This window comes from Mus musculus, chromosome 6 (assembly GCF_000001635.26).
Source record: "Mus musculus strain C57BL/6J chromosome 6, GRCm38.p6 C57BL/6J".
NCBI classification, from domain to species: domain Eukaryota; kingdom Metazoa; phylum Chordata; class Mammalia; order Rodentia; family Muridae; genus Mus; species Mus musculus.
This window is the reverse complement of record NC_000072.6, coordinates 146,616,943-146,632,301: the sequence shown is the minus strand read 5'-3', so window position 1 is coordinate 146,632,301 and position 15,359 is coordinate 146,616,943. Positions and strand designations below refer to the sequence as shown.

At 46.6% G+C, this 15,359-nt stretch overlaps 1 protein-coding gene across 3 annotated transcripts in view; it reads left to right on the top strand.

The window, feature by feature from the left end:
* Window positions 1–15,359, top strand: part of Tm7sf3 (transmembrane 7 superfamily member 3) — a 32,330-nt gene that overhangs the window by 2,304 nt on the left and 14,667 nt on the right. The window contains exons 2-6 of one of the 3 annotated variants that reach the window (NM_026281.2): window positions 6,052–6,206; window positions 8,588–8,738; window positions 10,307–10,427; window positions 12,291–12,462; window positions 13,591–13,768. In NM_026281.2, coding sequence (NP_080557.2) covers window positions 6,052–6,206; window positions 8,588–8,738; window positions 10,307–10,427; window positions 12,291–12,462; window positions 13,591–13,768 — 777 coding nt within the window. The remainder of the gene's footprint in view (window positions 1–6,051; window positions 6,207–8,587; window positions 8,739–10,306; window positions 10,428–12,290; window positions 12,463–13,590; window positions 13,769–15,359) is intronic. The other 2 variants (XM_030255568.1, XM_030255567.1) reach the window with 2 other exon arrangements.

The window sequence follows — 15,359 nt, the reverse complement described above, 5'->3', positions numbered from 1 at the left end:
TCTGGCTGGTTAAAGATGGAAAGTACGTATGAAAATAGAAAACCTGACCCTCCCATGCTGATGGCAGTTTGGGTTGCTTTTGAAATGTCAGATAAAGCAGAGCCATCACTCTCCCAAGTTCCGTTCGAGTAACCACGCCATCTTGACTGGGCCGCCTGCTCTGTAACAACCTTTGATGTGCTGTCTGCTTCCCACACCCCAGTCATAAGATCTAATTACGCCAGTCAAATGTTTCTGGTGACTCCTTCTCCTGACGGCTTGGAGGCCAGGGTAGGGTCCTATTAACTTCTGCAGGATGTATTTTGGGTATGTCTTCTATTGCCAAGTCTCTTGTGAATAGGAATTAAATGCCGTTTCCAGCCAGGTTGGCTGTCTCAAGCTTGTCATAACCCAGCTAGCTGTTTGGGAAGTTGAGGCAGAAGGATCACAATAGAGTAAGGTCCAAGGCAGTTCGGGCACCTTAGACTCTGTCTTGAAATGCAAATGTTAAAGAGCTAGGGTGTGGTTTAGTGCTGGATGGCCTGCTCGGAGCTTGAGAGGCCCTAGGTTCAATCTCCAGTACTAGAAAACAACTAAATAATAATAAAAGCAAACAAAAGGAAATTAAATTAAATTTCTATCATGTATGTGGCAAAAGCAGTTTAGTCTTAGAGAGACAGAGAAAGAGACAGGGAGAAAGAGAGAGAGAGAGTGTGTTATTCCACACCCCTGTTCTTCTCTCTCATTTCTGGGTTATTTTTGGTGGTACTGGGAATTGAACTCAGAGCTCTGTTCAAACATCTACCATAAGCTATACCCCAGGCCCCACCTTGAGTAAGTATCTCTGTGGAAGTCCCCTCAATGCAGCTTATGATAGGCAGGGCATCTCTGTGAGGACAAATTAATCCTCTCCTCACTAGTGTCTTTGTGGGGCCAACCTGAGGATGCCTGAACATTTTTGCGTCTCCAAAGCACTGGCAGGCTTCAGAAGTTCATGGTCCCTGCTAGGCAGCTCCTCTAGGTTATAAAACCATCCTCCCATTTGTTGGGTGGTTTCTGTAGCATAGCTGCTTCCCTTTAACTGCAAGAGAACAAAGGCCCAGAGGAAATAAATACCTTGCCTTAAGTCACAGAGTTCAGTCAGTGTTGAACCGGCTTTCACTGCCAGGCCACTGATACAGTGCCAGACACTGGATCATCAGATATGACAGAGACCTTCATAGCCAGGAGGGAAACCACAGGCACTGGGGTTAAAATGCAGCCTTCTGTACAAATTGTGCAATGGTTCTGGTCCAGCAAATCATTGCCTTGCACAAAGCAGCTCGGTTAAGAATGGAGACGTGAGCCAGGCAGTGGTGGCGCACGCCTTTAATCTCAGCACTTGGGAGGCAGAGGCAGGTGGATTTCTGAGTTTAAGGCCATTCTGGTCTACAGAGTGAGTTCCAGGAAAGCCAGGACTGCACAGAGAAACCCTGTCTCGAAAAACAAAAACAACAAAAAAACAAACAACAACAACAACAGAAAAAGAATGGAGACGTGAGAGTCTCTTATTCACCAAACTTGATGTTAGCAGTTCTCAGGTACGTGGAGAACTTTCTGCTTTGTTTTCTGAGGCTGGGCTATACTTGAACTATACATAACTGAGGATAACTTAAACACTTGACCCTCCTGTCTCCATCCCTCTCCCCAGTGTTGGATTACAGCACCCATCACTTGCTTATACATGGTTGGTGTTCAAACCCAGGGCTCTGAGCATGTTGGTTGAGCTGGTCAGACCTCCCAACTGAGCCACAGTCCCAGCCCTTCCTCATGATGTTTGAATGAATGTTTGTTTTCAAATTCTGGTCTGCAGCTACTGCTAGGCATTTTCATCTGAGTGGTATGGGTGATTCGTGGCAAGAGATCACCTCCACAAAGAACCAGGGAATATTGTAGTTTCCTTATGATAAGGGCGTTTAATAAAAACTATAGAAAAGGTGATAAGTAAGGAACTGTATTTGGAAAAGAGAAACACTTTTAGGTAGCTGTTTTTAATGTTTCCGATGTTACTACAACAGGACCAGTTTTAGATACCGTAGACTGTCTTTCCATCCGCCTTCACTATCTGTCTTCAGCAGGTTCCTGCTGCAGGCACGTGGGGGTGGGGCCTCCATGAAGCATCATGTCTAAAAAACGCAGGCGCTCTTCCTTGTGGTTCCTAGGAGCCTGGGTGAACTTCCTGAAGTCAGAAGCACAAGCTTCAGCTTGGAATTTCAGTCCTGCTACCCAGGTTGTGTCTCAGGCTCTTTGTTTCCAGTTGTGACTTTTTAGACAGGAAGACAACTTAGGTACAGTTTCACCATAAGGGCAAAGGTCATCTGTTACACCATGACATCATATTAAGTTAATCACCTGACCTATTTGCTTTCTAGAACACTTTCCTGCAAAACAGAACTATTTTATTTTATTTGGGGGAATTTTTGAGACAGAGTCTCCTATAGTCCAATCTGGCTTCAAGCTCACTGTCTAGCCTAGGATGACCTGAAACCCTGGTCTTCTGGTCCCTGCTCCTGTGGTGGTTTGAATAGGAATGTCCCTGATAGACTATGTGTTTGAATACTTGATCCCTAAGGGGTGGGACTATTAGGAGGTGTGATGTGGCTTTACTAGAGGAAGTGTGTCACTGGAGGGTGGGCTTTGAGGTCTTAGAAGTTCAAGCCAGTTTTTTTCTTGCTGCCTGTGGACCAAGATGTAGAACTCTCTGCTCCTTCTCCAGCACTATGTCTGCCTGCATGCCACCAGGATGACCATGGAATAAACCTCAGAAACTGTAAGCCAGCCCCAACTAAATGTTCTCTTAAGAGTTGCTGTGTTCATGGTATCTCTTCACAGCAATAGAAACCCTAACTCAAAAAACCTCTGAGTGTGGAGATTAAAAGTGTACATGCCATGCATAGCATTTTTCTTAATTTGTTTTTCACACTAGAGTATCAGTGGTTATGCTCATCAATATATGCAGTTAGGATATGCATGCATGGTGCGATACTCAGCAGCTTTAACAGGGGCCAGCTGGAATCCCCACCCGCCAGGCCGTGGTAGCACTGGCATGGAGCTCAGCCTCATACATGCTAAACAAACACTCTCTCACCAGGCTCCAGCCCTGAATTATTAATATTGACATATACAGATGCCTAAGACCTAGTGAGTGGTCTGTGCCTCACATTTAAACATCTTCTTGCACATGTGTAGAAATAGGCAGTATGAGTTCAGAGACTGAATCTTCAACGCAGAGTTGGTCTGCATAACCCAGAGCTTTATATCCTGCAGATTCAACAAGCTGCAGAGTTAAAATATTATTATTATTATTATTATTATTATTATTATTATTATTATTATTATTATTTTTGTTTTTTGAGACAGGGTTTCTCTGTGTAGCCCTGGCTGTCCTGGAACTAACTCTGTAGACCAGGCTGGCCTCGAACTCAGAAATCCGCCTGCCTCTGCCTCCGGAGTGCTGGGATTAAAGGCATGCGCCACCACGCCCGGCTTTAAAATACTTTTTAAAAAGTGTACCTGTACCAAATGTGTACAGACTCTTCATGTTATTGTTCTCTAACAGTATAATGATGTAGCACTGTGTCAGGTATGTAAATAATCCACAAAGTATGTGGGTATATGTTCATCATAATGGCATTTTAAAAAATACATACAGTGTGTGTGCATGTGTGCGTGTGTTGTGTTTTATAAAAAAGAAAGAGAAGCCAGGGATATGTTTTTTAGAGGCGCAGTATAGTTCAGGTTAAGAGGGTGCCTCTGCAGGCCCATGCTGAGGCATCCCTTCCTCCTGAAGGACCAGCCACATGAGTATAGTATAGAATAGAGTTTATTTAGGGCATGGGGAGGGGGATTGAGAGGGTAGGAGAGAGAGAGAGAGAGAAGGAAAGTGAGAGCATAGAGGAGTAGAGGCAGGCCATGAGCATGTGGAGAGTGAGAACAAGAGAAAGAGGAGGGGAGAGCAGCCCCTTTTATAGTGAGTCAGGCATACCTGGCTGTTGCCAGGCAACTGTGGGGCAGAGTCTAGAAGAAATGCTAATTCTACCTCCCTCCCCGTGTGTGTGTGTGTGTGTGTGTGTGTGTGTGTGTGTGTGTGTGTGTGTGTTTGTGCGTGTTTATGCGTGTTTGTGCCTTATTCCCTTGAAAAGAACCTCTCACTAAACCTGGAACTACACTGGTGGCCAGAAAGCCCCAGTGATCTTACTATCCCTGCCCTCCATAGTATAGAAGTTACAGTGTATGTGGCAGTGCCTGGCTTTTCATGTGGGTTCTGGGATTCAAACTCAGGTCCCTCATGCTTGCTTCATAAGTGGTCTTACCCATGGAGCCATCTCTTCATTTCCTACGGTATCTATCATTTTATGTGAGGTGTGGGCAGTGGTTGGCAGTTGGAGGGTTTGGGACTTGTACCCTGTGGATGCTGAAGGGTGATGGCACATATACCAGATGTCAGCTGTGGGGACATTTGTACTGGGGAAGCCATGGGCAGGGGTTGAGAGCATCCCTGTATTGTTGTGTCTTCCTTTCTTCTAAGTGCTGAGAATTGAACATAGCTGTGTGTGTGCAGGTGTGTGTGTGTGTGTGTGTATGTGTGTACTGGTGGTGTTGTTTTAACAAATTTAAAATGTAGACTCAAGGTAGAACTTGAATCTTGAGGCCATCAAAGCTGGAACCTTTTGTTAAATCATGAAATTTCTGAGAAGAACACTTTGAAACTTGAAAAAGAGTATATGTAAAGAAAAACCACTTGACACATAGTCCTGGGGATGCTTGCTTTTAGCATCGCTCCTCGTGTTATCAGTAGCCAGTTGCTTAATCATTTTAATTGCTGTGGTCCTGTTTCTTTTCTAAAGACTTATTTTATGTGTATAGGTTTTTTTGTGTGTGTGTCTGAGTGTACGCGTGTGCACCACATGTGTGCTTGCTGCCTGCAGTGGCCATAAGAGGGTATGCGATCCCCTGGAACAGGATATAGGCAGTTATGAGCTGCCATGTAGGTTCTGGGAACTGAACCTGGGTCACTGGGAGAATAGCTGGACTCTTACCTGCTAGCCTTTGGTCTTGTGGTTCTTCTAGTGTGTTGGAATCTTGGAGAATGGCTCTCACTCCTGGGTTGAAGAGAGAGGCTAAGGAAAGCTAGCCACCAGCATATCTCTAGAGGTGGCTTCAGTGTCTTATGAACTGTTCTGGTGCAGAGTCTGTGTCTCGGGAAATCACAAGGGCCACCACAACATCTCTAGAGTACAGCGGAGGAAAGCCCGAGACACGGTGGTGGGCGGCTCCGATAGAGAAGCTGCAGTGGATTTGCTTGCTCAACTTTTGGGCACAGATAGCTACTTTATATGTGCTTGCTGATACTTGTCAACTGGAGAAAATGAGGGAAAAGCGTGTGTGCATAGGGGAGCGGGAGGAGACAAAAAATGAAACCAGAAAATGGAGGCAGAAATGAGTGGAGAGCTCCTTGCACAGGGGAAGGATACCTGTCCCTGAGGGCCAGGAACAGTGTCCCCACCACAGCCGACAGGCCAGAAAGCATGTTTGCATTGTTTTTGAGACAAGGTCACTTTTAACTGAAGACAGTGACATCCCTAGGATCTGTCAGTGGTCACAGCTCAGCAGGAAGGATTGCACCCAAGAACCCCTCTGCTACCTGTGATGGATTCCACAGGGCTGGCCTTGTGCAGGCCTGGTGCAGGCGACCACGGCTGTCGTGAATCAGGACCGCAGTGGCATCAGGACCTCAGTGGCTTCGTCTGACTAGGCTTCAGTTTTGACGTTTCACTATCCTTGTTGTGACATGCACCACCCAGACACCAACAGGGTCTTTTTGATCTTTGTACTCCAGGCTGGCCAGGTCCTCACATAGATCTCTCTGCTTTAGCCTCCCAAGTGCTGAGATATCTGGTTTGCACCACCATACCCGACTCTCCAGGGTTTTTTTGAGGGTTAAATTAGTACCATGCATTTGCTTGTGAATGAGATTTCTACAAATTGATGCTAGAGGTACAATGCTGTAATGAGAAACTTTTTTCATTGTAGGTTTCCTTGAGTTTTCTGTGGGAAAATTTACATACTTTGTGCTCAGCAAGTCCTCTCCGCAGGAGGCCGTCCTGCGCCATATTTCAAGCAATGTGACCTTTCTTCTTTTCCAAATACACTCACAGTATCAGAATACCACGGTTTCATTTACTAAGGTAAGTGCAAAGCGTTCCTCCAGTAAAAAGAGCATCTCTATAATGTTGAGTCTTGTGTGTTAGAGAATTTTTTTTTGTTTTTTTTTTTCCATTTTTTATTAGGTATTTAGCTCATTTACATTCCCAATGCTATACCAAAAGTCCCCCATACCCACCCACCCCCACTCCCCTACCCACCCACTCCCCCTTTTTGGCCCTGGCGTTCCCCTGTACTGGGGCATATAAAGTTTGCGTGTCCAATGGGCCTCTCTTTCCAGTGATGGCCGACTAGGCCATCTTTTGATACATATGCAGCTAGAGTCAAGAGCTCCGGGGTACTGGTTAGTTCATAATGTTGTTCCACCTATAGGGTTGCAGATCCCTTTAGCTCCTTGGGTTCTTTCTCTAGCTCCTCCATTGGGAGCCCTGTGATCCATCCATTAGCTGACTGTGAGCATCCGTGTTAGAGAATTTGATGTCTGTGTGTGAGTGGGCCTGATCTCCATGCAGCAAGGTTTCGGCTATCTTTTTAGTTGCAAGATCTTAGCGCCTGGGCCACCCTCAGTGCCTGGGCTGCTCTCAGTTCCCTTGACTCACAGGCTATGCAGGCAAACAGAACTACACAGGGTTCTAGAAATGACTGTGACGAGCAGAGCTCTTTCTTGTGTCCTTTCTGATGGCCAGTGTTGTCCTTGGTCTTTTGTTTGATTTTTGGTTGCCATGGCAATGGGTTCTCTGAAGCCCACTGACTCTGTAGGTAAAGCCGCTTGCTTTGAGGCTTGCCAAGTTGAAACTTACCAGGTACATTTTTCCTTCTTATTCTCTTAGATTTAAGAGACCATTCTGGCTGTGGAGGCAGGGGCATTGGGCCAGCTTCCACTGCACAGTGAGGCAGAGATGACCTGACCTAGGTGAACAGTTGCCTTAAAGGGGAAAAGATTTCCAGCAGGATGGCTCAGTGGTTAAGGGGCACTTGCAGCTCTTGCAGAGTTCCTGGGTTTGGTCCCCAGCGCCCACATAGCAGTCACAACTATTCCTAACTCTGGTGCCAGAGTCTCTGAATCCTCCTCTGGCCTCCACAGGTACCAGGCGTGTGTATGGTGTGCAGAAATGCATACAGGAAAAAACCATTGATACTCATAAATTAAAAGTAAATAATTAAACACGTCTTTAAAACAAACGCTTTTTGTAAACTGAACTCTTTGGGGCCAGAGCTCTGGTTTTGTCTTGTTAGCCTCAGGGCCGGACAGAATAAGTCTTAACTCAGTTGAACTGCAGTGCTTGGAAAATTCAATGTGCAAGTCATAGAGGTTTTGTTTGTTTCTTTGCTTTTGTCTGTTTTGTTTTATTTTCTTCCCATATTAAGCTGGGAATGAAATCCAGGCCATCAGACTCCACAGGCAAGTGCTTTACCACTGGTCTACACCCTGACCCCTGGTATCTTGGTATTAAGGAATGGAAGCTGAGGACTGAGGAGAAGGCCCAGTCTATAGGACCTGAGTTTGATCCTTAAAACACACCAAAACAAACAAACAAACAAACAAACCAACCAACCAACCAACCAACCAACCAACCAACCAACCAACCACACATGCACACACGCCAAAAACTAGCCAGGCCTGGTGTGGGTTTGTTACATTAGGTCTGGGGAGGTAGAAACAAGGCTCAACTGCCTACTCAGCCTAGCCAATCACTGAGCACTGAGCTCCAGGTTCCGTGAGAGACATGTCTTGAAAAGTCATCTGCAGGGGATGGAGAGGTGGCTCAGCAGTTAAGAGGGCTTGTTCTTGGAGAGGACCTGGGTTCAGTTCCCAGTACTCACAGAGCAGCTCATGACCATCTATAACTCCAGTTCCAGGAGATCTGACCTCTGAGCCACCCAGCATGCATATGGTGTCTGTTCACGGATGCAGGCAAACCACTCGTATACATAAAATGAAACCAGTCATAAATCTAAACATGTAAATTAAGTAAGAAGTTGGAGAGGGATAAAGGCCAATACCGTATTTCTTTTGTATGGGTGTTTTACCAGTATGTATGCGTGCGTATCACACATGTGCCCAGTACTTGTGTAGACTAAAAGAGGGTATCAGGTCCCCTGGAACTGGAATTACAGGCTGTTGTAAGCCATCATGTGGATGTTGGGAACTGAACCCAGGTCCTTTGGAAGAGCAACTGACACTCCTAACTGCTAAAGCCATCACTCCAGCCCCCAGTGATATGTTTAGAGTTCTCCAGTGTGAAGGTGTGGGTGCTAGAACACAGAGATGAAACCCCCCCCTGAGGAATTTTCCCCTTTTTGTTCTGAGAGGGTTTGGAGAGAGCAGTGCACACTGGGCAGCTCTGCAGTGGATGTGATTTCTCAAGTCAGTTTCCATGATGGTTTTGCTTCTCAAATGCAGACTCTCCTTCCCAGCACGTCAGGAACAGGCAACGACAGAGGGCTGGTCTTCATTCTTAGACCGGAGCAGGCAGTGTGTACTTGGTACTTGGAGACGGGAGACACCAAGCCTGTCCAAAGCGTGGCCCTTACGCTCTCCTACTCAGAAAGAGGTAACTCCCTCTCCAAGGTAATCCGTGGAGTACCAAGGTACTGGGTAGTGAATAGCTCAGTGGTGAGCGTCATCTGTCTGTGGAATCCTAAGGAACACTATCCTGGTAAAATTGTTTATTATGGGTGTGGTTTATTTAACCAGAGTGTTTCACTGTGAAAGGGGCAGAGAGCTAGTGGGGCGGGAAGCTCATGTTGTGACTTGGAGAGTTCATTCCTCCCTCGTCATTGTGGGCAGAGGAGGCAGTAGGCTTATCTGAAGAAAGGTGCAGGGTTTGGAGTGATGGGCAGTGGGTATGTTTTGAGCCAGAAAGCAAAGAGCCTTGAACACAGTTTGCACGCAGCATTGCTAAGGTGGCCTCAAAGAAAGCATAAAGTTTGAGAGGGGAGCAACGTAGTCCATTTCATCTTTAGAAAGCTGACGACAGAGGAGCTGGTGGTGCAGCTTGGCTGATCAGTGCTTGCCCAGTATGCGTCACACCCTGGGTTCCATCTCCAGCACCGTGTAAAATTGGCCGTTGTGGCACGTGCCAATAATCTGGCAAGAGGACTAACAGGTCAGAGCCAGCTCTGTGGCACGTTGAAGGCTAGCCTGAGCTACATGAAGAAGAAAGAGCTGAGTAGGATGGAGCCTGACGGCTATGAGGAAAGTGAAAAGTGGGGTCTGAAAGCAGGTGCTGAGCCAGGACTGGGGAGGGCAACCGACAAGGCACAGTGGCTACATGCTACCAGGGGAGAGGGGCCTTGGCTACATGCTACCAGGGAGGGGCCTTGGCTACAAGCTACCCGGGAGGAACCTGGGCCTCCTGTTTGGACAGATCAGAGATTGTACTGCACAGTATGTTTAGATGTGGGGATGGCTCTTTCATGGGGTAGGATGGAGTCAGTGGTGACTCCTGTGAGGGCACAGTGAGTCTGAGATGCTCATAGGACGTCTCATTGGAAGCATGTCGTAGAATCCTGGCCTGGATTAAAGTAATAAGATTAGATAGACAGCTGGTGTCAAAGTCAAGGCCATGCGTGAGAGTGGAGAGGTACCTGGGGGAACGCAACCGTTTCCTAGTGTTGAGCACATGTCAAGCACGGTACCTGGGCGATGGTGACTGCTGAGGACCAGGCGCATGGCTGAGGAGATACCTGGAGGTAAGAGGAATGCCTGGAACACCGGCCTGAGCCAGCAGTAGGGAATAGTGAATTCCAGAAAAGTCCAAAGACGTGACCAGTGGTGTCTGAATGAAAGAGCAGTGGTGAGCCAGGGGTGTCCATTAGCATCTGGTCCAGGCAGCACTGGGAAAGAGTCAGCTCACAGTGATGGCTAAGCGAAGGTGTGTGAGGGAAGTGAGGCTGCAGGAGCTTGGGTGGGGCTGGGTAGTGAATAGCTCAGTGGTGAAGTGCATATGGCGTGAAAGAGACGGTTTGAAGGGAAAGGGCATGAGGGAACTGTACCCTTCTGACCTCAGTCACCGGACAGCAGAAGTGCTGGCATTCTGTGCTGATATGGCTGTGTAGGACTGTTTCCTGGAACATGAAAAGGACTCTTGTGTTACTAATCTCACCATTTTCCATGCAGATCCCATTCCTGGAGGCTGCAATTTGGAGTTTGATTTAGATATTGACCCCAACCTCTATTTGGACTATAATTTTTTTGAGACAACTATCAAGTTCGCACCAGCAAACATAGGCTATGCAAGGTAGGCTGGCAACCCCACCCTGCCAAAGCTGCTCTTAGGTGACTGTAGAGCGGGACCAGCTAACTGGCTCACAGCCATCGCTTCTATAGCAATGTGGAATTGTTTCTTATTTGGGGGTCAGCATAATTTAAACCTCGGTGCCAATATTCTTTATACTGAATAATCTCCTTAGTGCTTACGGATTCATCATTTGAAGAGACAGGTGTGGTGTAAGCCTGCTGTGAGCTTAGAAGTGCATCTTAGTTTTCTGCTTTAAAGATTTATTTTTATTATTTTTAAGTGTATATTTATGTCTGTGTGAGTACCTGTAAAGGCTAGAGATGCGGATGCCTCGGAGCTGAGCTGACAGGTGGTTGCGAGCTGCCCGGGGTGGGGATGAGCTTGGTCTTCTGTAAGACGAGTATGTGCATTTAACCACCGAGCCGTCTCTCCAGCCTTGCCTTAGTTTCCTCAAAGCGTTCAAACACAGAAGGCATTCATAGCCCTAATTTCTTACACCTTATGAGGATTTAATTTTGCAAAACTGCCTCAGTTTCTACTTGAATAGCAACGATCATTTGAAAACTCTCTGCCTGCCACCTACCTCAGCATTGGATGCTGTGTGCTCCTTGTTATTTAATCTTAATACTTTTAGGAAGAAGCAGTTGCTTTTATTTTACAGAGAGGTTTTCTGCGAACTTTGAGGTTAAACATTCTCTTCTGGATTCCATGGGTACCCACACTCACAAGTATACACACACACACACACACACACAAATAAAATCAAATATTTCTAACTACATGACACAGTGTCAGATAGGAAAGGTGTCATCGCTGTGGGCCTGACTCACATCAGAATCTATTTTTCTTTTAACCACTTGGCTTCTGTGTATAACAGTCAGCCAGTGCTGCCCTTGTAAAGAATAGGCTAGACATCCTTTATCTGAATCATCTGGGGCCAGAAGTGTTTGACACTGGTGTAGACCTTAATGGTTGAGCATCCCTAATCTAAAAACCCCAAATCTAACAAATCCCAAACGTCCGAAGTCAGAGTGGAGCCTGATTAGTTTCAGGTTTCAGATTTTTAAAATCTATTTTTATTTTATATGTCTTAGTATTTGGCCTGCATGTATATCTGTGTGAGGGTGTTAGATCTTGGAGTTACAGACCGTTGTGAGCTGCCATGTGGGTGCTGGGATTTTTACCCAGGTCCTCTGGAAGAGCAGTCCGTGCCCTTAACTGCCGAGCCATCTCTCCAGCCCCTCAGGTTTTAGATTAAGAATGGTTAATCTGTACCAAAATCTACTTGGATGGATTGTGAATAACAGTAATTTATTTATTTATAGGTATTTATTTACTTATATCCACGTGTCACTGGTTTGCTTGGGAGTTTCTATGTAGACCAGGCTGGCCTTGAACTTGCATTCATTCTCCTTCTGGCTCCCAAGTTCTAGGACCACAGCCATGCACCACGCCCTGAAGGCTCCTCCTATTGCTTTCTGGAGCAGCGCCTTTGGGCTTTGGTGAGGGGCCTCCTGCAGGCTGCAGACCTCTTACTGTGTCCTTAGGAGAAGAGAAGATTGCCTGAGAGCTGTCTGAGGCCACTTCTATAAGGGCGCTGGTCCCACTCAGGAGAGTTCCCCCTCAGGACCTGACTGACTATCTCCCACAGCCAATTTACCATCCCGTCACATTGGAAGCAGGGATAGGAAATGAAACCCAGACTATCTCTGTGTGCTACTTTCTCTAGAGTGACACTTAGACTCACAGCTGCGTAGTTGGGATTGCGCCTGTAGAAGTTTGAAGATAGCTCTGGCTCCTTTTCATGGACAGGGCTTGAGCCAGGAGAGGTTGACACTGATGCTGAGCTGTGGTTATCTTTAGGGCTACAGAGCCCCCACCGTGTGATGTGAGCACCAGCCGAGAGTCCAGGTGGAGGCTGCGCTATGACGTGTACCAGTACTTCCTGCCCGAGGGCGACCTCACCGAGGCCTCTCTGCTCCATCATCTTCAGAGGATGGCCCAGGTGGCTCAGGTGAAGGCCAGTGCCATCAAGGTAAGTCTGGTTCTTACAGCTCATGAGGCTAGTTTGGGTGCTCGGAAATGATTTAACCTTTGGGGAGAGGCAAGTCAGTTTTGTTTTGATTCCTGCCATATCTGTGACCTCATCATCCTGAGGCAGGAAAAGAAGTAGATGATAATTTTTTGAATACTTCAGCAATTTAGATAAGAACTTCTGGTAAGTGTAATGGGAAGTAAACTGAGAAACTGCTGAAGGGTATATACACTGGTGTTAGTATTTGTCATGTTTTTTTTTTTTTATAATAAAGGCAACTGATTCTTTTTTTTTTTTAAAGATTTATTTATTTATTATATGTAAGTATACTTTAGCTGTCTTCAGACACTCCAGAAGAGGGCGTCAGATCTTGTTACAGATGGTTGTGAGCCACCATGTGGTTGCTGGGATTTGAACTCTGGACCTTCAGAAGAGCAGTCGGGTGCTCTTACCCACTGAGCCATCTCACCAGCCCCTGTCATGTGTTTTATTGCTTTCTTTGAGACGTTCATACATGAATGCAGTGTATTCTGATCATATTCACTCCAAACTCTTCCCTCTAACTCCTCCCACATCCACCTCCAAACTCCTAACCCCTCCCACATCCACCCCTCCAAACTCCTCCCTGTAACTCCTCCCACACCCACCCCTCCTGACTCCCTCCAATTTCCTGCCTTCTGCCTTTTGTTTTTGTTTGTTTCAAATATTTCACTGAGTCTAGTTCATGCTACTCATATACTCATGAGTAAGAGTGTCCGGTGGAGCGTGGCTGACCTGCCAGGGGCCACATTCTTAAAGAAAACTGACTCTCAGTGCTGGAAAGATGTCTCAGGTGTTGAGAGCATTTGCTGCTCTTGCAGAGGACTTGGATTCAGTTGCCAGCTCCCATTTCAGGTGGCTCACAACTGCCTGTAACTTCAGCTCTCGGGGATGTGACTCCCTCTTCTGGGCTGATGGGTACCCACACTCACACAATCTTTTAAAAAGGGAACCTGAGTCCTTCCCCAGAAGGCATCGGCTGCCAATGGCTCCAGTGCACTGCTGACTTGCATGGTCCTGTGTAGGTCTCATGCAGGTGATCACAGCTTTAAAAGCCACGTCAACACCACTTGTTATGTTTTGCTTTAGGTGGCCACCCTAACAGCTGACGATAAAACAGCCGTGTCCTTCTCTTCCCTCCCGGGACAAGGAGTCATCTATAATGTCATCGTTTGGGATCCGTCCCTCAATACTTCTGCTGCTTATGTGCCCGTGCACACATACGCCTGCAGCTTTGAGTCAGTGGATGGTAACTGTGCTTTTCCTGGTGAGTATGTAGACTTCAACCTGGACAGATTTGTCCTTGGCTTTGCCACTTGATTTCCACCAGTGAAGAGCTTAAGGTTGTTAAAAACGTTTTGTCGAGCTTTCATTCACTCAGTCACTAGTTGCCTTTGGTAAGACCCCACATTAGGGCTGAGGGGATGGCTCACTAGTTAAGAGCACTTTTGTAAAGGACCAAGGTTCAGTTCCAGCACTCACATGGCAGCTCACAACCATGTATAACTCCAGTTCTTGGTATCTGATGCCCTCTGCTGACCTCCAAGAATACCAGGTATCTTAGGGTTTTACTGCTGTGAAGAGACACCATGACCAAGGTAACTCTTATAAGAGCAACATCTAATTGGGGCTGGCTTACAAGTTCAGAGGTTCAGTCCATTATCATCAAGGCAGGTGCAGTGTCCAGACAGGAGGAGCTGAGAATTCTAAATCTTCATCTGAAGGCTGCTAGTGGAAGACTGACTTCTAGGCAGCTAGAACGAGGGTCTTAAGGGTCCATGCTCACAGTGACACACCCACTCCAACAAGACCATAGCTTCTAATATTGCCACTCCCAGGGCCAAGCATATCCAAACCATCACACCAGGAATGCACATGGTTCATAGACATGCATGCAAGCAAAACACCCATATACATAAAATAAAATAAAATAAATACATCTAAAAGAAGACGCTGTATCATATCCTCCATGCAAGGCAATAGAATATCTGAGTGCACAAAACTCAGAGCTGAGCACTGGGCATGTGACTGGTGCTGCCCATTTCCCCACCACATATGATACACATATATGTGTAGTGAGGGAGCTAGGATGGGGTTGGTGTATTTGTAAAACATAACATTTGAGAAACTAATGAGTACCAGGGAGAAAGACAGAGCAGGAAGGGGGCCAGTCTGAGAAAAGTCTGAGGTGAGAGGGTTGGTGAAGGCCTTGCAGGCAGGAGCCATGTGCATATCTGGGTATGTGCCAGGCAGAGGGGACAGCCATACTAAGCCATCCTGTTTCTGGGCGACTGCCTTGAGGTCTGAGGCAGAGCAGTGAGGACAGGAACAGTGACAGAAGGTGTGAGAACAGGGGCGCAGCCTGGTGGCTCCAGGCCAGCCTTGTAGGTCAGAGTAGGCTCTAGCTCTAGCTTCTCTTCTGGAGGACATAGAAAGCACTGGAAGGTTTTGACCAAAGGGCGCCCTCATCCATCTTAGATTCAGACGTGATCATGAGACTTCTTGAAGTGATATAGGTGAGAGATGCTGTGATATAGAAGGATGTCAGTGGAGAGGTCATGAGACCTGTGTGTATGTGAGTGTGTGCACATGCGTGTCCACATGCTCACACGTACACCCTGATTCATACTTATTTTGAAATAATTTTACAGAAAAGATGCAAAACTAAAATGAAGAAGTTGCACACACTCGTGCCTTAGTCTCTCAGTGTTAGTTGCTGTGCAGTGCTGTTTACTTTTCTCCCTCTTTGCTGTGTCTGCACACACTCCTCTCTGTTTCTGTCACCTGAGGGTAAGCTACACACACACATACATGGGTGGGACCATTCCCTGGACAGGGAACCTGGACTCTGTAAAGCA